The sequence below is a fragment of the Aotus nancymaae genome, unplaced genomic scaffold (genome assembly GCF_030222135.1).
Source record: "Aotus nancymaae isolate 86718 unplaced genomic scaffold, 86718_ANA_hifiasm-v0.15.2.pri h1tg000041l, whole genome shotgun sequence".
NCBI lineage: Eukaryota > Metazoa > Chordata > Mammalia > Primates > Aotidae > Aotus > Aotus nancymaae.
The window spans coordinates 9,703,286-9,728,800 of record NW_026988455.1 but is presented as its reverse complement, the minus strand read 5'-3'; the positions used below and the strand labels follow the sequence as shown (position 1 = coordinate 9,728,800).

Sequence of the window (25,515 nt, the reverse complement as noted above, 5' to 3'; positions counted from 1 at the left end):
ATATATAATACAAATCAACTACTTTTGCCTATTGTTTTAGATAATGAAGTGTTTGGATCACATTCTTTAATTACATGTTTTTGTTCGGATTGACAGTGGTGGCAAGTTTTCAACACTACTCCAGAATTTAGGCCCTGAAAATGCTGTGACACTGCTGGTGTTTGCAGTAACAGAACATAAAATTCTCATCCATTCCCTACGGCCGTCCGTGCTTACTAGTGTGACAGAAGCCTTAGTGTCTGTGAGTATCGGTTTCTTACTGGCAGTCAATTTAGTTTAAACTTAGTTTATATAATTTAAAGCTATTTTAATGCTTAAGTAAAATTCACAGAGTAATGCATTTGTGTTTTCTGAAAGCAGTTTTGATTTCCTGACCATTAACTCTAGTTATAATTATTTAATTCATTATCAGGCATTAGGCTTTAGGTAATAATTTTTTGTGTGTGCTGACAAATTATGCTTCTGTGTCAAAAAGCTAAATACTCTCCTATCTTTGTTTATCCAAGATGATTTTCCCTTTCCACTGGCCATGCCCATATGTTCCTCTCTGCCCACTGGCTTTAGCAGATGTCTTGAGTGCACCATGTCCATTCATAGTAGGGATTGATTCAAGATACTTCGACCTCTATGATCCTCCACCGGATGTCAGTTGTGTTGATGTAGATACCAACACTATTTCTCAGTAAGTACATTTTAGTGATCCTACACCTATGTTTTACAACTTTGTAGCATATGTAACTATATATTTTATGATAGGTAGGATTCTTTTAAGATAAATTGTTTTCTTTGTATGTGGGGTAATTACCATCTTTGAATCAGACCTTATTATGCTTCGGTGGAATACATTTAGAGTATTAAAGAAGGTTTTATTGGAAACACTATACCTTTTATACTCAGGCTTTCAATATTTAAGAAACATTTTCATGTTATTCTTGCTTAGAAATGTAGCTAGGCCGTGCGAGGTGGCTTACGCCTGTAATCCCAGCACTTTGGGAGGCTGAGGTGGGCGGATCACAAGATCAGGAGTTCAAGGCCAGCCTGGACAACACGGTGAAACCCCATCTCTACTAAAAATAAAAAAAATTAGCCAGGCATGGTGAGCACCTGTAAACCCAGCTACTCCAGAGGCTGAGGCAGGAGAATCTCTTGAACCTAGGAGGTGGAAGTTGCAGTGAGCTGAGATCGCATCATTGCATTCCAGCCCAGGTGACAGTGTGACTCCATCTCAAAAAAAAAAAAATTTAGCCAAAGGGAAATTGAGATTATAAATAGAAAAAGTTTATTTCCCTTTAGTGATATGAGTATAGGTGAAATCACAAGTTGAATTAAAACACTATTGCTTAATATTTCAATCCTATTTCCAGTCTTTTATAACACTATTAGAATACTTAAATATAGGCTGGGCGTGGTAGCCAACGCCTGTAATCCCAGCACTTTGGGAGGCCCAGGCGGGTGGATCACTTGAGGTAATGAGTTCAAGACCAGCCTCGCCAACATGGTGAAATCCCGTCTCTCCTAAAAATACAGAAATTAGCTGGATGTGATGATGGGCACCTGTAATCTTAGCTACTTGGGAGGCTGATGCAGGAGAATCACTTGAACCCTAGAGGCAGAGGTTGCAGTGAGCTGAGATTGCACCACTGCACTCCAGCCTGGGCAACAGGAGGAGATTCGATCTCAAAAAAAAAAAAAAAAAAAAAGAATACTTAAATAGCATAGTAAAATAAATGTTTTAAAGTTTTAAAATAACTTTTAAATTATGCAGAATTTCATTATCTTTACACCCTAGGGATGCAAGGATTTTATGTTTTCATCTGTTTGCATTGAAATAATATGTAAGTTATAGCTATCAGAGCTATTTTTTTTTCTTTTTTTTTGAGACGGAGTTTCGCTCTTGTTACCCAGTGTGGAGTGCAATGGCGCCATCTCGGCTCACTGCAACCTCCACCTCCTGGGTTCAAGCAATTCTCCTGCCTCAACCTCCTGAGTAGCTGGGATTACAGGCGCACGCCACCATGCCCAGCTAATTTTTGTATTTTTAGTAGAGACGGGGTTTCACCTTGTTGACCAGGATGGTCTCAATCTCTTGACCTCATGATCCACCTGCCTCGGCCTCCCAAAGTGCTGGGATTATAGGCGTGAGCCACCATGCCCGGCCGCTATCAGAACTATTTTTAAAGTCTTTTTATAATTCTATATTGTTTTGTGTCTGTTATTTTAAATTTAATCATAGTTAATCTATTGAGGGAAGAGGAAATTGATGCACTGTCCACATTGCATCCACAGGACATGCTTATAATAACTATGATTTTGTCTAATAAAGCCCAAAAGCTGGTACAGCTTTTACACTAAAATATGTAAATGTGAAATAGGTTTTTCTCCTTTTTTTTTTTTTGAAGAGACGGGATCTCACTCTGTCTCCCAGGCTGGAGTGCAGTAGCATGATCATACCTGATGGCCAAATTTCTGGGATCAAGCAATCCTGCCTTAGCCTCCAAAGTAGCTAGGACTACAGGTGTGTACCACCATGCCTGGCTTATCTTTTCAAATTTTTTTATAGAGAAGGGGTCTTGCAGTGTTGCTCCGGCTGGTCTGGAACTTCTGACCTCATTTGGTCCTCCTCCCTTGGCCTCTCAAAGCATTGGGATTACAGATGTGAGCCACCACACCCAGTTTTTCTCCATTTTTAAATAAAAGTTTTTTATCTTAAAGCTTTTTAAAAAAAAGTTTATTTTTTTGAGACGGAGTCTCGTTCTGTTGCTCAGGCTGGAGTGTGCAGTGGCGCAATCTCAGCTCACTATAACCTCTTCCTCCCAGGTTCAAGCGATTCTCCTGCCTCAGCCTCCCAAGTAGCTGGGACTACAGGCACATACTACCACACCTGGCTACGTTTTGAATTTGAGTAGAGATGGGGTTTCACCATGTTGGCCAGGCTGGTCTCAAACTCCTGACCTCAGGTGATCTGCCTGCCTTGGCCTCCCAAACTGCTGGGACTACAGGTGTGAGCCACTGTGCCCAGCCTAAACTTTAGCTTTTTGATTTAATTATGAAATCTTAGATTAGTTGTCAGTCTTGTCATATGTCAAAACCTCAAGTGCCTAAACCATTAGAAAAGTTTAGCAGAAAATGAATAGTCTATTATAAAGCATGCATACTGACAAAAAGTTTTTATTCATGGAAAGGCTGACCAAGAAAATATGAAATATATTTTAGGCATAAAAGCCATTTTACATCTGGCATCAATAGATTAAATGATTTTTTTACCATCAGTATTTCATTCTTTACCAGAACTGTTTAATACTTTTAAACATTTAAGTAATATAACTTTTTGTTGCCAGTTTAATGTTACATTATATAAAATTTTTTAATTGAAATTAACAGTGGTAAAAGAGTGTATACTGTGTTTATTATGGTAATAAGTTGTATGTTCCCCTTTATACCATCTCTTAATTTGTTAAAAGAATTTTCTTGGCTGGGTGTGATGACTCATACCTGTAATCCCAATACTTTAGGAGGCTGAGGTAGGAGGATCACTTGAGGCCAGAAGAGACTCTGTTTACACAAAAAATTTAAAACTTAAAAAAAGAATTTTGTCTTCCTACTTATTTTCTTTTTCCTTCTTTCTTTTTTTTTTTTTTTTGAAGTTGCTGAGATCTGAACTCTTTTCTTTCTGCTTTGATCACTAATGAGTTAAAGAATCAAAGAAACATGAGTTGTTTGTGCTCATGAATTCTTGACATTATCACCCTCCCAACTGGTGGAGGACTAGGCTAGTGAACTGACAGCCTTCTGATTTCCTTCAGTTAGAATTTCTGAAGCCCCAGCCTGAAATTTGAAAGAAAAACAAATCCCAAGTATGGAATTTTTGGTTTCTTTTTCCCCTCCCTGTCTGTCTTAAATATATATAATGCAGACTATGTTTTAAATACCAAGAAATTTCTGAAGAAAGGGAAAGAAATTAATATGTATGTACTAAGTGTAAGGCTACATGCATAGCCTAAGTTATCTCACGTTATTGTCCATACTTTGTAAGGTAGTTCTTATTAATCCCTCTGACAGTTAAGGAAACCAAAGCTTAGATTTGTAAGCAGTTTATCAAAGGGCACATGGCTTATACTGTCAGAACTGGGTTTTAAAGCCATTACTGTTTGACTACAAAACTAATGCTTCTACCACCAATTTTTGGGTGACTATGTAATATGTGTATGTCATAAAATAATATAGTAATCTTTTAAGTGGAAGTCATCATGTATGAGTAAATATGCATTTACTCATAAGATGATCTTTTTGTTTGTTTGTTTGAGAGGAAGTCTGGCTCTGTCACCAGGCTGGAGTGCAGTGGCGCAATCTCTGCTCACTGCAACCTACTTCCGGTTCAAGTGATTCTTCTGCCTCAGCCTGCCAAGTAGCTGGGACTACAAGCGCGCATCACCACGCCCAGCTAATTTTTTGTATTTTTAGTAGAGACAGGGTTTCACCATGTTGGCCAGGCTGGTCTCGATCTCTTGACCTTGTGATCGGCCCGCCTCCTCCTCCCAAAGTGCTGGGATTACAGGCGTGAGCCACCACGCCCAGCTAAGATGATCTTTCTTATAAGAAGATGATAATAGACCAAAGTCAGGTACTTCATAAAATTCCTTTACTCAGCCAGGTTTTAGAGCGAAGATAACAAGGGGAAGACGCAGAAATAATGGCAGTAAGTAACAGTAATTAGATGTGATCAGATGATAATAAGATGTTGTTCATTCATTTATGCCACAGACATATCCCGAGTGCCCTTTTTTGCTAGGCACTGGGAATAAAATGGCAAACCACATATTTTCCTTTCTCTTAAGACACTCATAATTAAGTCTAGCAAGACAGGCACTATGCAGTAAATCGTAAGACACAGTGGTAAAGCGGTGTTATGGAGTTTCATCAAGAAAATGATTTAAAAAGTGTTTCTACCTCACTTTCTTACTATAATACAGGATTCCATGCTGTTGGTCATTGTAAATGTAATCACACCTTCACAGCAGGACATCTGCAGTTTGATTCTGCCCTATCTTTATTTTTATTCTCATTTATAGAAAGATAAATGGAGGAAATTGCAAGATAGTCATTCTTTGTCTGCTTAAGCTTTCTTATCCCACTCTTTTTTGTTTACTTTTTAAAGTGATATTTGCCCTTTTTTGTTCAGTGGGAAGTTTAGAGAATATAAAAAAGTTCACCAAGTTCCACTATACACCTGTGCTGTGGTGTTCTGTAGTGGTTAGGATATGAGTGATACACTTTTCTTCTCTTTTTCTATACATTTTTCAAGTTTTCTAAAATGAATATTCATTGCTTTTGAAATTAAAAAAATGATTCAATAAATAAAAAGTAGAGTGAGCTGGGCACAGTGCCTCTCACCTGTAATCCTAACAGTTTCACAAGGAGAAACAGGATGATTCCTTAAAATGTGGAGTTCAAGTCAAGCTTGGGCAACAGAGCAAGACCTCATCTCTGCAAAATAAAAATTAGCAGCCTGTAGGGGTCTGCACCTGTAATCTCAGCTGCTTGGGAGGATGAGGTGGGAGTACCACTTGAGCCTGGGAGTTAAGCCTGCAGTGAGCCATGATCATGCCGCTGCACTCCACCCTGGGTGACAGAGTAAGATGTTGTCTCTTAAAAAAAAAATGTGGAGTCATCAAAGCTATCTTTAAATCCAACTGTATTGTAATAGCTATAATGAAGGAGATTATAGGAGCCTGTACCAGAAACAAAGATACAATAGTTCCTCCCTTATCCACAGTTTGGCTTTACATGATTTCAGTTATCTGTGGCCAACTGCAGTCTGAAAGTAGGTGAGTATAGTACAATAAGTTATTTTGAGAGAGAGAGCCCACATTCACATAATGTTTACTAAAGTATGTTGTTATGATTCTATTTTATTATAAATTATAGTTATTAATCCCTTACTGTGCCTAATTTATAAATTGAACTTTATCATAGGCATATATGCTTGGGAAAAAACATCATAAATATGGGGTTCAAACTGTCTGTGATTTCAGGCATCCACTAGGAGTCTTGGAATCTATCCCCTGCAGATAAGGGGGGAACTGCTTTGTCATTTTTTAATAGATACCCTCTTTAGTAGTTATATAAGTATTTCACAATGTTATACTTTATTCAAGTAATTTAATATTATATTTCTTTTTTGAAAGAAACAAAAATGATCCTTACTTATACTCTTAGGAAACCAAGAAACTTAAGTATTTAAATATACCAGAGTATTTTGATAAGTTCTGTGGATCATGAGTTTATTGAAAGTTTATTGAAAGTTTTTGTAATGCTTTTTCTTACAGCATATAAGAAAAAGCCTTAATAATAGGATTTTTCTAATATTTAGGTGTCTAAGCACACTTAAATGGGGATTAAGAGTAAAGCTCACCACATTAAGCTTTGTGGTGATTAGCAAGATTCCAAAGCAACTGGAATTTACTCAGTATAAATATAAATTTTTGAGCGATATTTAGTATAAGGTTCTACCCTCATACAAATTAATTTTTAAATATTTATGCCAATTTACTCCTGTATGATTTTTCTCTTGTTAATTGGAATATTTTGTATGCTTTTCATTTTTCATTCAATGTTTTATCTTTTGCCATTTTTATATCTAACAGATAGTACCTTCCCCCTCCACAAGATCATGTAACAAATATATTTCTGTTGTTATTTAATCTTAGAACTGGTGACAAGAAAAATGTAGCCTGGAAGATACTTCCAAAGAAGCCATGTAAAAATCTGATGAACACACTGAATAATTTGCACCAGCAATTGGCAAAATGTAAGTGGATGACTTAATTAAAGGGTGTAAGTTAATCTGAAAAAGGGACTCCAATTACTTTGCTTATAAAATAATAATGTTTTATAATTACTTATAAAATAATAATGTTTATTTTATCTAGCAGAAAGTGGTTTTACAATTTTAAAGGCAGATGATTATTAAAGCAAAATTTGTTAGAAGTTGAATGAGAGATTTATAAAATATGTATTTTATATCTACCAAACTTTTATAGAACCATCTTAGAATAATAAAATTCAAAAGGATGTTAAGGTGGTTGTTTAATTTTACCATTACTGAAATATCATGGAAAAAATGTAAGTTTCCTCCAATATATTGTTTTTTTTTTTTCTTTTGAGACAAGATCTTGCTTTGTCACCCAGGTTGTAGTGCAGTGGCACAAACATGGCCCACTACAGCCTTGACCTCTTGGGCTCAAGTAGTCTTGCCACTTCAGCCTCATGAGTAGCTGGGACCACAGACACAATGAGGCACTACACCTGGCTAATTTTTCAATTTGTTATAGAGACAGGGTCTTGTTATGTTGTCCTGGGCTAAAGCAGTCCCTCTTCGATTTCTCAAAGTGCTGGGATTACAGGCGTGAGCCACCGTGCCTGGCATATTTTCTTTATACATAGAATAGAAAATTAGTTTTGAAAATCTAAGACAAATGGCATAAACTACATTAGAAAATGCTGATGATTTCAGTGGGGTAAGAGCCAAGTCACATGTTTTTCACCTTCAGTGGATCTTAATGCTGTGTTTACTTTTTAAAATTTTTAATTTTTTGGGGTGCTTATCTTAAATAGTATGAAAATAGAAGTTTGCCAATAGCATTAAGAAAGTAATCAATTGGCTCACGCCTGTAATCCCAGAACTTTGGGAGGCCGAGGCGGGTGGATCACGAGGTCAAGAGATCGAGACCATCCTGGTCAACATGGTGAAACCCCGTCTCTACCAAAAATACAAAAAATTAGCTGGGCACGGTGGTGCGCGCCTGTAATCCCAGCTACTCGGGAGGCTGAGGCAGGAGAATTGCCTGAACCCAGGAGGCGGAGGTTGCAGTGAGCCGAGATCGCGCCATCGCACTCCAGCCTGGGTAACAAGAGCGAAACTCCGTCTCAAAAAAAAAAAAAAAGAAAGAAAGAAAGTAATCAAAATGCAAATTGATTAGGATATAGAATATTTCTATTTTAAAAGTTTATGTAAGAATGTATCTTGACTTATCCAGAATTACTGATAAGAAGAATTAATCTTTCATTTCTTTGTCTAATCTTCTTGGTATTATAAAGATGACCCATTCAGAATCTATAACTTAATACTTACTATATAAAGTATAGTCAGTAGTATTTGAGGTTCACATTTATGTATCAGGTACAATAGAACCATAGGAGGTAGCCTATATCCTTGAGGATTCATCATAATGTATAGTGTAGTTAGGAATAGAGATGGATAAAAACAATATTTACAAAGTACACTTAATAACAAGTAGATAATTCCAAAGAAGCTCATAATATTGGGATATTATACAAATGACATCAAATATAACAAGATTTTGCCTTATGGAACAAATAAATCATGCATGTAATACTATTTGTTACCTAGTTAATTGCTTTCTAAAAGTGTTTGCACTTCTTTTGACTAGCTGAGAAGCCCAACAGCTATTGTAGCAATATTTAAATATTATTAACATCAGCTGGGCAGGGTGGCTCAGGCCTGTAATCCCAGTACTTTGGGAAGCCAAGGCAGGCAGATTGTTTGAGTCCAGCAGTTTAAGACCATCCTAGGCAACGTGATGAAACCTTGTCTCTAAGAAAAGTACAAAAATTAGCTGGGCATGGTGGCAGCGCACCTACTTGGGTGGCTGAAGTGGGAGGATCACTTGAGTCCTGGAGGTCAAGGCTGTAGTGAGCCATGATCACACTACTGCATTCCAGCTTGGGTGACAGAGCAAGACCCTAACTCTAATTATTTATTAATAATGAAATAGCCCATTCAGTTTTTGTGAAAGGCAGAATCTCAAAGGTTAAAACCACAAACATTTAAATAGTATTGATAATTAAAGATTGTATAACACTTTATAGCTTCAGAGCACTTTCGCATACATTCTTTTATGTCCCAACTATGAGAGTGAGTTTGAAGGAAGCATATAGTAGCTTGTCACAGATCATACAGTTAACAAAGATGAAGCTGGGATTAAAACCTAGGCTTTCTTAGCTGGGCGCAGTGGCTCACACATATAATCCCAGCACTTTGGGAGGCTGAAGCAGGTGGATCACTTGAGGTCAGGAGTTTCAGACAAGCCTCGCCAACATAGTGAAATCCCATCTCTACTAAGTACAAAAATTAGCCAGACACGGTGGCATGTGCTTGTTGTCTCAGCTACTTGGGAAGCTGAGGCTGGAGAATTGCTTGAACCTGGGAGGCGGAGGTTGCAGTGAGCCGAGATCACACCACTGCACTCCAGCCTGGGCGACAGAGCAAGACTCCATCTACAAAAAACAAAATAACAAAACCCCAAAAAACCCTAGGCTTTCTGGTTCCAATGCTTACATTCTTCTAGTATTTTCACTTTTTTAGACAATAAGTACTCCTCCAAAAACTCTCGAAGATGATTAATTGTTCCTTATATTTTAAAATTTTGAAGTAATAACAGACTTTTTTCCCTGACCCTTTGAGATTTGATGCTTCATGACATTTGAATAGAATGTAATGTATTTCCTACCAAGTACATTCTCTGACATCACTACAATGTAACCATGAAAATCAGGAAATTAACACTGAGCATTACTGCCATCCTAATCCTCAGACCAACCACATTCAAGTTTTGCCAGTTATCATAATAATATTCTTTATAACAAAACGATCCAGTTCCAAATCAGATGTTCTTTGCAGTTTCAAGTCCCTTTATTTGCTTTGACTCCTAAACAGTTCCCCAGATTTTCTGCCACCTTTGCAGATTGTACTTACCATTGTAGAATTGTCCATGGTGTGGGGTTTGTCTGAGCATTCTCATGGTAAATGCAGGCCACCCATCTTTTTTTTTTTTTTTTTTTGGGACATGGTCTCTCACTGTGTCACCCATGCTGGAGTGCAGTGGCACAGTCACAGTTTATGGCAGCCACGAGCTCCCAGGCTCAAGTGATCCTCCCACACAGCCTCCTGAGAAGCTAGGACTGCAATCACAAGCCACCACACCCAGCTAATTAAAAAAATTTTTTTTCGTAGAGATGGGATTTTACTGTACTGCCAGGCTGGTGTTGCACTCCTGGGCTCAAGTGATCCTACCACTTCAACCTCCTAAAGTGCTAGTATTACAGATGTGAGCCACTGCACCTGGCCCAGGTCACACATCTTTGACAGGAATATCACAGAAGTGACACGTGTCTCTCTCACTACATCCTTATATCAGTTTGCACACTATTTTGCTTTGTCCCATTATTGATGAAGATACTCACTTTGATCACTTAATTAAGGTGGTGTCTACTAGACTTCTATAAAATTACTCGTTTACTATCTAATGGTTTTAGCATTGAATTATCCAGGAAGAAGAATTGTTTTTTATATTTTAATCCTTGTGTGTTCTTCCGATAGGTACTTATATTTAAAAATTAAAAAAAGAAAAGGGAAGAAGGACTGTTGAATTTGCCCTGTGCCCAGTTTGCACAGGGTAAATAGTCCTTCCCTTTTTTTTTCAGTCCGTTTTCAATAAGTAAGACACAGACATGAATAAATACAAGAGGGAATGTCACTGCTGCTTTGAAAAAGCCATGTAGATGTGTAGTATATAAAATACATATATATATTCATATGGAGAGTGAAAGCAAGTATATGCACATAACTTGCAAAGTGGCCGGGTACGGAGCCTCATGCCTATAATCCCAGCACTTTACAAGGCCTAGGTGGGCAGATCACCTGAAGTCAGGAGTTGAAAACCAACCGCGCCAACGTGGTGAAACTACGTCTCTACTAAAAACACAAAAATTAGCTGGGTGTAGTGATGGGTGGCTTTAATCCCAGCTACTCGGGAAGCTGAGGCAGGAGAATCTCTCAAGCCTGGGAGGCGGAGGCTGCAGTGAGCTGAGATTGTGCCACTGCACTCCATCCAGCCTGGGTGATGGAGTGAGACACTTTCAAAAACCAAACAAACCCAAAAACCAAACAAACAAAACATGCAAAGCTTTTGAGGGAAAAGAGAGCAATTTTTGAAATATTTTCAGATCTACTAGTTTATGTATAATCTTCAAGATGGTGAGAGAACAGTGGAGATAATTCTGGATGAAGATTTGAGAAATCTGTTTATATAAGTTCTTGTTATTATTCTCTTTTCTATTTCATGTCATTTCCCCTCTCAGGGCATGCGTGAAATGGTAGTGGTGTAGGTGGTATAGAAGACATGGCTGTTGATTCTTTCTAGTGCAAATACTCTGTGAGCCTATGAATGATACGTATTCTGACACATATTTATGTGAACAGCTTTCTGATATTCTGTTGCTTTCTAGGTTGTAATCATTATTTATTATATATAGTTGTTTTAGAACACGAACTTTAAAAAACATTTTTGTAGAGACAGAATCTCTCTATGTTGCCCAGGCTAGTCTTGAACTCCTAGCCTCAAGTGATCCTCCTGCCTTGGTCTGGGATTACAGGCATGAGCTACCATGGCCAGGCTGAACTTTTTTTTCCTGATGGTAGTGAGATAAACAGGGGTCGCTTTGTAAATTTGGATAAAATCTACTCAACGGAGCCTACAAAATGCTATGGCAAGTTTTGCTAAGGTTTATATGTAATTAAGTTTTATAAACAAAGAGTTGAGGTAGCTTGGGTCCTTTTGAAAACACAACAAGATTACATTGATAGCATCGTGAGTGTTAGTTTTGTGATTTTGGAGAAAACACTAATACTGTATGTCTTCACAGTGCAGCAGAGACCAAGAGATGATGGACTAATGGATTTAGCAATGAATGACTATGATTTTAATTCTGGAAAGAGGTTGCACATGATAGATTTGGAAATCCAGGAGGCATTTTTGTTTTTCATGGCCTCTATTTTAAAAGGTTATAGATCATACTTAAGGCCAATAACACAAGCCCCATCTGAGACAGCCACAGATGCAGCCTCTCTTTTTGCCTTACAAGGTGAGTAACTGCATAGTTTTAAAGTTTTCATGTCATTGAGCTTAACTTTGTGATGATTCAATTGCTCTCTGTGCTAATAGCTCATATTTATGAGAATACATACCTATTTTGAGGAGAATGTGAATACCAGCTTTGTTGGTTACCCATTTCCATAGGACTAGTTATTTTTCAGGCATATTAGATATAATGTTATACCCGAACAAGTTAGAAGGAAAGCTCCACACTGTGAGATCTAATTGTGAGTCCTTTATTGCTGGCAACTGAGAGTCGGTTCACACCCAAAATCTCTCAGCCGCGAGGAAGGGGTTGGATTTCCTTTTATATGTTGCTCAGGGTGAGGGGGCAAAGCGGAATTTTACAGAAGCAGAATAAGCAAGTTAGGGGAGAAGCCTGGTAACTAGGAGGCAGGAGGCTCCTATGATTGTTGATTAACTAAGGAGGGAGGGTATACACAAGCAGTTCCCATGATTGCTGGTTATCAAGGGGGGCATTCAGTACTTTACATACAATCTATCAAAGGGGTATTCACAATAGCAAGTGGGCTTGTCAAGCAGGATATGGTTACAACAGTTATATGTTTCTATAGTTCTAAGAACATGTGACCTAGCACAGTGTGACCCAGGTATGCACTCAAGGGGGAAATGGTGGGGCAGGGAAACCAAGATGGAGTCAGTCAGGCTCCATCTAAGATGGAGTTAGTTTGGTTCACCTCAAAAAATCCCATTAGCAAATATACAGAAGAAAAATATAGAGCCTCCCAACCATACATCAACTGCACTTTGTTTTGTCACGTGTGTTGAGATACTGATACTTTCAGCTTTCAGAGCAGCAGGCAGTGTTGGGGATACAGAGGAACCTCTGGAATGGTCACCTCCAGGCTTGAATAACCTCATTTATTTTATTTCAATATACTTCACAAATATTTTCAGATATTATGGACTGTACAAATATTTACTAATATTTCCTATCTGTGCCATGAAGTAAAAAAAGTTGGGAAGTTCTGGAGTGCAACTGGTTTTATAATACATATTTACTTTTGAGGTGAACCAAACTGACTCCATCTCAGAAGTGAGCCTGACTGACTCCATCTTGGCTTCCCTGCCCCGCCATTTCCCCCTTGAGTGCATACCTGGGTCACACTGTGCTGGGTCATGTGTACTTAGAACTATAGAAATATATAACTGTTGTAACCATATCCTGCTTGACAAGCCCACATGCTATTGTGAATACCCCCTTGATTGTATGTAAAGTACCAAATGCCCCCCTTGATAACCAGCAATCATGCTTGTGTATACACTCCTTAGTTAATCAACAATCGTGGGAGCCTCCTGCCTCCTAGTTACCAGCATCCTCCCCTAACTTGCTTATTCTGCTTCTGTAAAATTTCACTTTGCCCCTTGCCCTGAGCAACATATAAAAGGAAATCCAACCCCTTCCTCGGGGCCGAGAGATTTTGAGTGTGAGCTGACTCTCGGTTGCCGGCAATAAAAGACTCACAGTTAGATCTCAGAGTGTGATACTTTCTTTCTAACTCGCTCAGGTATAATACTTTCTTTTGTAGTGTTTAACATTTGAAAGAGAAATTAATTTAATAAGTATATGTTAAGTACCTCCAAATGCTGGGCGTTGGGTATATAGTGGTATGCAGAAGAGACATGGCCAAAAAAAGTGAAAAAGATGAGAGACATGGTTATTTCTCTCAAGAGCTTAGAGTCAAGAGAATAGGCAATTAGAAATAATGAGTGAACAACTTCAGTTCACAACCTTATATCACAAAAGGCTTTTCTGAAGAAAGTAACATCTGATCCATTATCTGAAAGATGAGTATAAATTATCTAGAAAAAGGTAAAGTAGGAGAGTGTTGTAGGCAGAGAGAACAGTTTACACAGTCCTTGAGACTGGAAGGAGCTTGAATTCCTGGGCCTGAAAGAAGACCCAAGTACAGTGTAACTGAGCATAATTAGTAAGGTGAAATCAGGAAATAAACTTTTTCTCTGTTTTCAATAAGTAAGACACAAACATGAATGAATAAAAGAGGGGATGTTATTGCTGCTTTGAAAAAGCCATGTGTGTGTGTGTGTGTGTGTGTGTGTGTGTGTGTATTATATATATTTATATGGAAAGAATGAGAGCAAATATGGGCACATAATATGCAAAGCTTTTGAGGGGAAAGAGAGCAATTTTCAAATGTACTAGTTTATCGTCTTCAAGATGGTAAGAGAACAATGGAGACAATTCTGGATGAAGATTTGAGAGATCTGGGTTTATGTTCCTTTCTTGTTATTCACCTATTTCTTTGTCAGGTCATTTCCCCTCTCAGAGCGTGTACAGAATGGTAGTGGTGTGGAGTATAGATGACGTGGTTGTTCAGATTGTTTCTAGTGCAAATATTCTGTGAACCTATGAATAATACTATGTATTCTGACATTATATATTTATGTTGAACAGCTTTCTTAAGAAGCCGGGATCGGTCACATCAAAAATTCTATAACATGATGACCAAAACACAAATGTTTATTCGCTTCATTGAAGAATGTTCTTTTGTTAGTGACAAAGATGCAAGCCTGGCATTTTTTGATGATTGTGTAGACAAAGTAAGTAACGGTACATCTACAATGCCCTAACTTATTTTGTGTGACTATTATAAATGTTATGAGTTGTTTCTAATTATAACTTTTAACAAAATCTACATTTCATTTTCATCATTGACCACTTATTATGAAAGTTTTTGTAGCTTGCTAGAAATTATAGAATGCACCTCTTACAATTACCTTGAAGGATTTTACTAAACCATAAGTTTTATTTTAGCAATCAGGCCCCTAAACTTCCCTGCCTACTTACAAAACTGAGAATTTTTTTGCTAGCCTGTGCACTTCAACTTGAATGTCTGTAATTTTCACCTCTTCTTTTTGTCTGAGATGGGTCATCACATGCTGAAAGTATGTGTAAAAGTATAATAAATGTTTTACCTGAATATTTCTCCAATTGAGAACGAGTTTTTAGCTTAAATTAATTAGTTCTATAATTTTAAATTTATGTATGAAACCCTTCCCTTCAGTCCTAGTATCATTAGGTGAGACAGAGCAAGGCAGGTATTCATGCTGAAGAGACAGGAGATAGTAGAATGGTAGTCCAGAGAGGAGTTTCAAAACCTGAATAGGGTGCGGAAAGAGGAACAACCTAGCTGGAATATTGGATTCCAAGCCAGGTAAGGAGAGTATTCCTAGAGAGGCATGATCTAACATGGAGAAGTAGAGGACAGGCAATCTAAAGAGGATGTCCATGTTCAGGAGCAGACTGCTGCAGGGTGTCAGAACCTAAACAGGATGAGAAGAGCACTCATACAGAGGTGACCACAACACGAAGTATCAGAGTCTGAGCAGGATGAGGAGAGTATCCTCACGGGGATAACAAGGAAAGCAAATGAGATATCAGAGTTTGATCTAGATGAAAGAGGTACCAGCATGGTGGGGTGGGATTTAGTCTGGAGGTGGTTGTCAAAACCAAATTAAGGGCTGGTCACGGTGGCTTACGCCTGTAATCCCAGCACTTTGGGAGGCTGTGGCAGGCAGATCACGAGGTCAAGAGACTGAGACCATCCTGGCCAACATGGTGATACCCTGTCTACTAAAAATACAAAAATTAGCTAGATGTGGTGGTGCGTTTCTGTAATCCCAGCTACTTGGGAGGCTGAGGCAGGAGAATTGCTTGAACCTGGGAGGCAGAGGTTGCAGTGAGATCGCGGCACTGCACTCCAGCTTGGCGACAAAGTAAGACTCCGTCTCAAAAAAAAAAACACCAAACAAATTACGGTGAAGAAGTCATCTGCATGGGAGAGGTGTGGTGGTGAAGATGGGAGAATGTTACATATGGGGGAGATTGATCAAATAAGTATATTAAAGATAATAAAGTTTCTTATTGAGAGAAGAGATTTACAAATACAGAAGTGAAGAAAACTAAGATGAACCCTGTAGTGTTGGAATAGAATTGGAGATTTGGTATAGTCTCATTGGTTTTCAATGTTAGATACAGAAATAAGTGTAGATGTTAAGCATATGTGTCTGTGTGTGTGTGTATATACACATATATTCCCTACCTGTGTACACTGAGAGGACCTGGAAGCAGCCACACCCCAACAACAATGAGCACACCTAATGTATAGATTTTGTCTTCTAAATACCATTCTCCACTAAACGAATCAGGACTCAGAAAAATGGTCAGCCCCAGATTTAGGGCAAGAACATTATGTGATAAGCCCTAAAGTATCTTGTTCTAGAAAACCAAGAATTTGCTCCAAGAATGATGGAGACATGTTAAAACAAAACATACACAGTAGTCAATTTTAAGGGATTTCCAAAGGCAAATCTAGGATAATTTGAACATTAAATATTAGTAATAGTTTAGCCCATTGAGTAAAATGAGAAACCATGAGTCATCACAGGTATCAATCAGTTGAAAGTCATCTGATGAGAAGCAGGATCTTACATAGTTATTAAGGACCTCCCCACAAAATGCATATTAATGACAGGGGAAAAGAGTAACTTTATAGTGGAAAAGCCTGGCAAATACCATTTTAATCAAGTTATCAAAGTGAACATCATCTATAATGGGACAAGTCAACATTGTGTGCCCCTAATTGGCTGCAATGAGAATACAACATCAATTCTGTAATATTCCTGCAAAAATGTATGGCCTGTATAATCTCAAGGAAACACCGGACAAACACATATTAAATGATATTCTACAGAATGCTGCTTTTGTACTCTACAAAGTATTAAGGTTAAGAAAATAAAGTAAAAATGGAGAAACTTGTCTAAAGTGAAATAAGGAGACTTGACAGCCAAATGCAGTGCTTAGTTAAGAACTAGATCTCAACATTATTAGGTTAGGTCTAGATTATTATTAGGTTATTAATATAACATTATTAGGTTATATCTAGATCATAACATTATTAGGTTAATTGACAAAATTTGAATGTGGCTTAAGGATTACATAGTAGTAATGTATTAGTGTGTTGATTTCCAGTTATAATGTATGTTAATTCCCAGTTGATTGTATTTCTATAGGAGAATGTCTTCATTTGTAGGGAGTATAAAAATATTCAGGGATGATGATGAGTCATCATCAGCTCAGCAGCTTACTCTCTAAGATTAAGGGAAGAAGTTACTTGTGCTAAAACTTTTCTGTAAATTTGTATTTAAATAGGTATATAGTATCCATGATCTTATGCCCATGATAATAGAAAAAAGGAAGAAATCAAAGTTGTATTATGTATGATCACAACAGTTTAGAACTTTGAGATTATTTAAAGAAATTCATCACTTTCAAATTTATGTTATTGTGAAAGAAAATTAGTGGTTTTGTTTTTTTGTTTTCTGTTTTTTAAAAAATAGCCAAAATACAACTCATCCCTTGATATTCAGAAATTGGCACAATTCTGAGTTTAATGTAAAATTGGCCTTATTGATTGTTAAATAAGTAACAAATGTGTCTTATAAAAATGAGAAGTGATTCTCACTATGAATAGGAAAATAGTATAATAGGAAAAACACTACATTGGGAATCAGAAGTGCTTTAATCTTGACTATTATACTTGTGACTTTAGTCATTTAGTCTTTCTATGTTGTTTTCTTATGTATGTTTTTAAAATGTTTTGAGGAGAAATAATTATAGCTGGCTATCTCATAGTGTTCAGAGTAGTGTTGTATAAACTAAAAAGTAGAAAAATAACTATTTTTGCATTTAGCTGGGTTTTATTCATGTTCATAGATTAATGGTTCCTTTGGTTTATCATTTCATAACAGAAATGTTCAATTTTTGAATGATTTGTACATATGAACAGCAGGAACACATTCAGAACTTTGTAGGCATCTACCTTTCCTTCAATTTAGAACACCTGAGGGATGCTTGATACAGAGAAATACTATTTCTGATGCTGTTGGGGAATTAACAAATGAAAGCATCCAGAAATATCATCCCTAGTTCTTTCTTGAAAATGCTTTGGAATAGGGAAAAGGTGGATACACATCATTACCTGCTTAAAACTCACAATTCTTTTTCCCATAGAAACACTGTTATAAATGGTGATTAGTTATACTTCAAATGGTGGCACAGTGTTTTGCTATAAATAAGTATTAGATTTTTATAAGTTGTGCATGGTGGTGTGCACCTGTAATCCCAAGAGGGATTACTGCTAGCTACTCAAGAGGCTGAAGCAGGAAGCCTAGGAGTTGGAGTCCAGCCTGGGCAACATAGTGAGACTTCGTCTCTAAACAAAACCCAACAACAGTGAAGTGTTAATTTTGTATGTGTGGAATGATATGCTAACCACTTTTTAGGACATTTAAAAAATCAGGTTTATGGAGCTATACAAACAATAAATACACCATTGATGTACAAAGTTTAGTGAGTTTTGACAAATACATATTTCCATGTAACCATGACTTCCAAATATTTTCATCACCCCAGAAAAGGCATTGTTTTGGGGGAAGATTTATTTTCTACATTTTGAGTAATCTATTTACAAACAAGGTTCCCCTGCATTTTGTGTGTTGAGCTCTGGTCTATAAAGCTTTGAAAACCTGTTTTTTTAAATTATTTTTTATTTTTGAGATAGGGCCTCCCTCTGTCACCCAGGTTGGAGTGCTGTGGCATGATCTCAGCTTACTGCAGACTCAACCTCCTGTGCCCAAGTGATTTCCCACCTCAGTTTCTTGAGTAGCTGGGACCACAGGTGTATGCCACTGTCCCTGACTAATTTTATTTTTATTTTTATTCATTTATTTTTGAGACGGAGTCTCGCTCTGTCACCAGGCTGGAGTGCAGTGGTGCAATCTTGGCTCACTGCAATCTGCGCCTCCCTCGTTCAAGCAGGTCTCCTGCCTCAGCCTCCCAAGTAGCTGGGACTACAGGCACTCACCACCACACCCAGCTAATTTTTTTGTAATTTAGTAGAGACGGGGTTTCACCATGTTGGCCAGAATGGTCTTGATCTCCTGACTTCGTGATCCGCCCGCTGCGGCCTTCCAAAGTGCTGGGATTACAGGCGTGAGCCACTGCACCTGGCCTTTTTTTATTTTTATTTTTTGTAGAGACAGGGTTTCTCTATGGTTCCCAGGTTGGTCTTGAACACCTGGACTTAAGCGATCCTCCCGTAGTAGCCTCCCAAAGTGCTGGGTTTATAGGAGTGGCCACTGTGCATGGTGAAAACATATTTCAAGGAGATAATGTTGTAGCTCCTTGACAGTTTTGTCTTCATTAGAGCATTATACCAAGAACTTTTTTTTCAGTATTTTAATCTAAGTTTTATCTTTGTCTTATTTGGTGCTTCTGTTAGGCCATTCTTGTGTTTCTATAAAGAAATACCTGCCTCTGGGTAATTTATAAAGAAAAGAGGTTTAATTTGCCCCCAGTTCTGCCGGCTTTAAAGAAAGCAAGGTGCTTGCATCAACAGGGAGCCAATATGTCACATGGCCAGAGCTGGAACAAGCGAGGGAGTGGTAGAAGGTGCCATATGCTTAAATAAAACATCTCACGAGAACTCGCTCACTACCACAAAGACAGAACCAAGCTATGAGGAATTTGCCCCATGACCCAAATGCCTCCCACCAGGCCCCACCTCCAACATTGAGGATTACATTTCAGCATAAGATTTGGAGTAGACAAATATCCAGACCATATCAATGCTTATAAAATTAAATATTGGCAATAAATAGAAAGGTATGCTTTAAAAAATAATTCCTGTACATTTTTTTTTTATTTTTATTTGGATTCGGAGTCTCACTCTGTCACCCAGGCTGGAGTGCAGTGGTGCGATGTCAGCTCACTGCAACCTTCAGCTCCCTGGTTCAAGCAATTCCCCTGCTTCAACCTCCCGAGTAGCTGGGATAACAGGTTCATGCCACCACTCCCAGTTAATTTTTTTGTATTTTTTTTTTTTTTAGTAGAGACGAGGTTTCACCATATTGGCCAGACTGGTCTCAAACTCCTGACCTCAGGCAATCTGCCTGCCTCAGCCTCACAAAGTGCTGGGATTACAGGCATGAGCCACTACATCCGACCTACATTCTTTTATTATAGTAACAATTGTGGGTTTTTTGGTATATAAAGATGATGTTTCTGTCTGGCATTATGAACTTTGAATGATTTTCTCACATGGTGCTGGGCTTCCATTGGTTGTACATATGTTCTCACTTAGCTTCCCTTATGAACAGTGGCATACATTTGTATAACTGTTGTTACTTGTGTGAACCTTACTGAATTGTAAGGGATCAAACTGGTAACCAAGGTTTTGCTAATAGCATGCTTTAGCCAATAAATTTATTAATCCACATGAGAACACTGAATTAGTTGTCAGAATCCAAGTGACAGTGAGAAGAGAGAAGTCTTATATTGTTCCCTTTTATTTTTGGCCTATTTTATGTATCCTATTCAGAAGTTTCCGTTTCAGCTAAGAACTCAGGATTCTTAGCTAAGTCACATGATTTAAATAAATATTAATGTCTAAGATATACAAGATTTGTAATTTTGCTAATTAGGGTAGTGCATCCTAAGGAGTATATCTTAGTGCTCATAATTAATACATTATGTTGTCTAGGATTTTCTGTAGGCCACCTGTTGTTTATGTGATGATAGTCCATGCAGAAGATTACTGGAATCATTACTTAAAGATTATGAATTCTGAGAAGTCTTGAAAAAAAAAATTCTATTAAATATATAATCATTGTTTCTAGGTAGACTATTTTCTTAAAATGTTATTTATCTATTCAAAGTCTGAATCCAACAAAAGATCACTTACATATAATGGATTAACATTATACTTAAAGATTTTAATGATTACTCTGAAAATCAAAACTGAAAATTAATGCACTAAAACATAATTACTTGTATTTGCTTTATTATAATTCAAGAGACTCTTACTAGAGAAAATAAAGTGTCACAAGATTCAAAATATTTCTTAATAAAGTTCATATGTAGTTAGAGCAGAGGTTAATTGTATCCCTGTGTTGTTATTAAGCAAAACTCTCTGAGGGCCGGGTGCGGTGGCCCACGCCTGTAATCCCAGCACTTTGGGAGGCCAAGGCGGGTGGATCACGAGGTCAAGAGATCGAGACCATCCTGGTCAACATGGTGAAACCCCGTCTCTACTAAAAATACAAAAAATTAGCTGGGCCTGGTGGCGCGTGCCTGTAATCCCAGCTACTCAGGAGGCTGAGGCAGGAGAATTGCCTGAACCCAGGAGGCGGAGGTTGCGGTGAGCCGAGATCGCGCCATTGCACTCCAGCCTGGGTAACAAAAGCAAAACTCTGTCTCAGAAAAAAAAAAAAAAAAAAAAAAACTCTCTGAAATTTAAATGATTATACAAGGCTGTTACTACCTTTCGTGTTTTGATACCACAGCGACTCACAAAAATTCTGTGCTTACTATTCATCTGCAAATGTTTTCTGAATATCAGTAACACTTTAAAAAGAATAATTTATGTGGAGTTATTCTTTAGTTGAGTAACTTTGAGCTTAAGTTTTTAAGTGAACAAATCTTACCTCTGGCAGTTTAGCTATAGAAAATAAATAATATTAGATACACATTAACTGTCTCATGGTTCATGACTAGTATTGAACAAAAATTAGATGTGTGGTATTGTTATTCACTTATTCTCACATGGTATATTAATTCTTTTGATCTTAGCATATCCAAACAAAACACTTGACTGACTTTAAAAAGCTGGAGTGGGTAATACTGAATAGAGATAAGAAAAATAATATATGAGAGTTATGTGAGTTTCATTTATGACTAATTTAAGAACCATGTGTTCTTGTTCTTCATGTGATTATATTTTAAATCCTTGCAATCTGTTCCTGTGGGATGGTGCTTAACTAAAGGCAGTTTTGTGTAACAAATAGTCTGGTAAGATTTTTTTCTTGGTTTCCCAAGAATCCCTTTCCAGTGTTTTCTGAGCATATTAATGTCTTGTGGGAAAATACGAAGAGAATATGAAAATTATTTTAATTTTATCCTGCTGTGGGTGTTGGATTTCTTTTTCTCTCAGTAGAGACAGATGTCACCATGCTTTCCAAAAAACAGAGATGTCCAACTGATAAATGTAGGATTTATTGCATGCCTATTTTTATAATGTTAAAATGAGATTTTATTGATATATAAGTAAAAGGAAGTATATTTTACTAAGGTAATTTTAATATTTTTGTAGACTTTACGGAAAATTAGAGCAGTTGTCCTGGACCCCACAGTTTTTTATGAGATAATATGGCTAGAGAATGGAAAGTAGGCACCAATATGGAGAAGGAGAAGCTGCTAAAAAGGAGTGAGAACTATTAAACAAATTAACATTTCTGGGCATGGTGGCTCATTCCTGTAATCTCAACATTTTTGGGAAGCTGAGGCAGAAGGATTTCTTAGAGGCCAGGAGTTCCAGACCAGTCTGGGCAACATAGCAAGACCCCTTCTCTACCAAAGAAAAGAAAATAAAAATTAGCTGGGTGTGGTGGCACGTGCCTATAGTCCCAGCTACTTGAGAGACTAAGGCAGGAGGATTACTTGAACCCAGTAGTTTAAGGTTCCGCGCAGTGAGCTGTGATTGCACCATGGCATTTTAGCCTGGGCAACAGAGCAAGACCCTGTCTCAAAAAAACATTAAGAATCATAATGTACTGTCACCTAGGCTGGGTGCAGTGGCTCATGCCTGTAATCCCAGCACTTTGGGAGGCCAAGGAGGGCAGATCACCTAAGGTCAGGAGTTCCTGACCACCCTGGCCAATATGGTGAAACCCTGTCACTACTAAAAATATAAAAATTAACCAGGTGTGGTGGCGTGCACCTGTAGTCCCAGCTACTTGCGAAGCTGAGGCATGAGAATCACTTGAACCCGGGAGGTGGTGGTTGTGGTGAGCCAAAATTGCACCACTGCACTCTAGCCTAGGTGACAGCGCAAGACTCTGTCTCAAAAAAAAAAAAAAGGAATCATAATACATACGATTTCGTAGACTGATTTTTTTTCTCATTTATTGTTATTTTGTGAATGTTTTACTCATTGATTAGAATTCTGAAACATGTCCTAATTTTTGTCTGGTTCACTGTGTGGATATACCATTAAAAAACATTTAGTCCAAGAGAGTATAGCATATAATGCTGTAAATATAATCAATAATTTATATAAGAGGATTTTGAATGTATCAGTTCCTTAAAGTATTAGAAAAATTTTAAAACTCTGTTCTTTTTTGGTATACTCTGCTCTAAATCCTTATCTTCAAGGTTTAACTTTTTAATAATTCTTGCTCTCCCACTTAATCCACATGGCATATGATATTTCTAACCTAATAAAGTTCTGTGAAATGTATTTTGTCATATGTATAACATCCTTTTTTATTAATAGCAATATTATGCTCTTTATGAGCTCTTGTGGGACAGTTTAGGTTCTGTGAAGTTTTCATTTTTTCTGGATATTACTTTACCATCAAATGCCTAGTGGAAATAGTACTACTAAAGTGCTTTAGATATTGATGTGACTAGAGTTTAACTCAAGTGTACTACGTATGCTGAAAGAGCTTAGGGAAATTTGTTATATTTAGCATAAATTTAAAAAATGTATAGAATTCACTGTTCTCATCACACTGACACACATGTACGTGCATTTTTAAAGATTATTTCTTGATTACATTCTCACGATTCAAATGCAAAACATTTGAATATAAAAAGGTATATTCAAATATAAAAAGGTATATATTGAGACATCTGGGTCCTATTCCATCCTTGTCTACCCTATTCCTTTCCTCTTCCTCATATAAGTAATTACTTTTCTTAGTATACTTCTAGTATTTATTTATGTAAATATAGGCAAAAATGTATATATATTCTTATTTTCCCCCTTTCTTACTCAAAAGGTAGTATACTATTTACAGTTTGCACTTCGCTGTTTTCACTTAATTATTTTGGCACTCATAGAGAACTTGCTTACTCTTCTTTTTTAATAGCTGTTTAGTATCCATTGTGCAGATGGTTTATTTAACCACTTCCCTGTGTATGAACAGTTGGCTAACCAATGTGGCTTTTTTAATATATGTTTTTGAAATTCCTTTAGGTGGATATGGACAAGAGTGGTGAAGTGCGACTTATAGAACTGGATGAATCTTTCAAAAGTGAACATACTGTTTTTGTAACACCACCTGAGATCCCCCACCTACCCAATGGTGAAGAACCCCCTTTACAGTACAGGTATTCAAGAGGCAGAATGTTTGAGATTGAAAGAGAGAAGGAATCCATCATCTGTGGCGTAGCTTTCTAAGGACTGTGGTATTTTCAAAAATCCAAACTTTACAGATCCCTAATTTTTAGGTGGTAAGCAAGCTTATCCCACATCCATTATTAAGCTTTGAGGTATTAAAAGAAAAAATATATAATTTTGCATAATATAGACTTGGGAAGCTCTCAAATGATGTCTGCATAAGTATCTGTGCTTGTAAATGTTGATTACATTCAGTTAGACTCCCCACCTCAAATACAGCACTTCTATTATAGATTTTTGATTTTTTAAAATTAAAGCCAGTTTCCAGCCGGGCGCGGTGGCTCAAGCCTGTAATCCCAGCACTTTGGAAGGCCGAGGCGGGTGGATCACGAGGTCAAGAGATCGAGACCATCCTGGTCAACATGGTGAAACCCCGTCTCTACTAATACAAAAAATTAGCTGGGCATGGTGGCGCGTGCCTGTAATCGCAGCTACTCAGGAGGCTGAGGCAGGAGAATTGCCTGAACCCAGGAGGCGGAGGTTGCGGTGAGCCGCGATCGCGCCATTGCACTCCAGCCTGGGTAACAAGAGCGAGACTCCGTCTCAAAAAAAACAAACACAAAAAACAAATAAAGCCAGTTTCCTCACTTTCAGTCCCTTTTTTCATCTCATACACACATTGACTAATAACCTTGTTTTAAAAAAGATGAAATCTAATATAGAGACAATATTTGTGGCCTTGATTTGTACAATGTAATTTTTTAGGTCACTAATTGTTTTCGTAAGTTTTAAGTCATGGAAATTCAGAATTATTGAAATCGATCTTTGATAATTTAGGAAATTTGGTTAGACGCTGTACTAAGTGCTTAGTGTATAGACTTGAATGATACATTGTCCCTGCCTTCAAGTCTAGGAAAGGAGAGAAAAGTCCTGAGCATAGTAAAATAAGGGCTATGATAGAGGTCAATGTATTATTTAGTTTCTAATATATATTAATTTTCACTTGAAATTGTAGTTTCTTTTAGAGTTTAAGTGATTTTTTAATTCTCCAGTAATACTTTCTTACTTTGTTTAAAGATTCTAAAACCATTTCACATTTATCACCCATTGAATCACAGTTTTTTATTTTCTTTGGAAGAGGATTTTTGAAGACATCCTCATTTATGACTTGGATTAAATTCTTCCTTTTACAGATGAAAAAGTGGTGTGATAGATGTTTATGGATGTTGTTTAATTAGAGGCCACTTGATTTCTTAAATGCATACAAATAGTTTTAATTAGGAAGAAACCTAACTATAATAAAAGAGGGTAGACAGTATTTTTTATACATTACTATA

General features: G+C 37.3%; 1 protein-coding gene across 14 annotated transcripts in view; it reads left to right on the top strand.

Annotated features, from left to right (window-relative positions):
- DENND4A (DENN domain containing 4A) overlaps positions 1–25,515 on the top strand; it is a 152,321-nt gene that overhangs the window by 71,019 nt on the left and 55,787 nt on the right. For all 14 annotated transcript variants that reach the window (XM_064361451.1, XM_064361447.1, XM_064361454.1 and 11 more), the window contains 6 exons: positions 97–241; positions 507–682; positions 6,708–6,808; positions 11,725–11,943; positions 14,392–14,537; positions 24,035–24,168. In XM_064361451.1, coding sequence (XP_064217521.1) covers positions 97–241; positions 507–682; positions 6,708–6,808; positions 11,725–11,943; positions 14,392–14,537; positions 24,035–24,168 — 921 coding nt within the window. The remainder of the gene's footprint in view (positions 1–96; positions 242–506; positions 683–6,707; positions 6,809–11,724; positions 11,944–14,391; positions 14,538–24,034; positions 24,169–25,515) is intronic.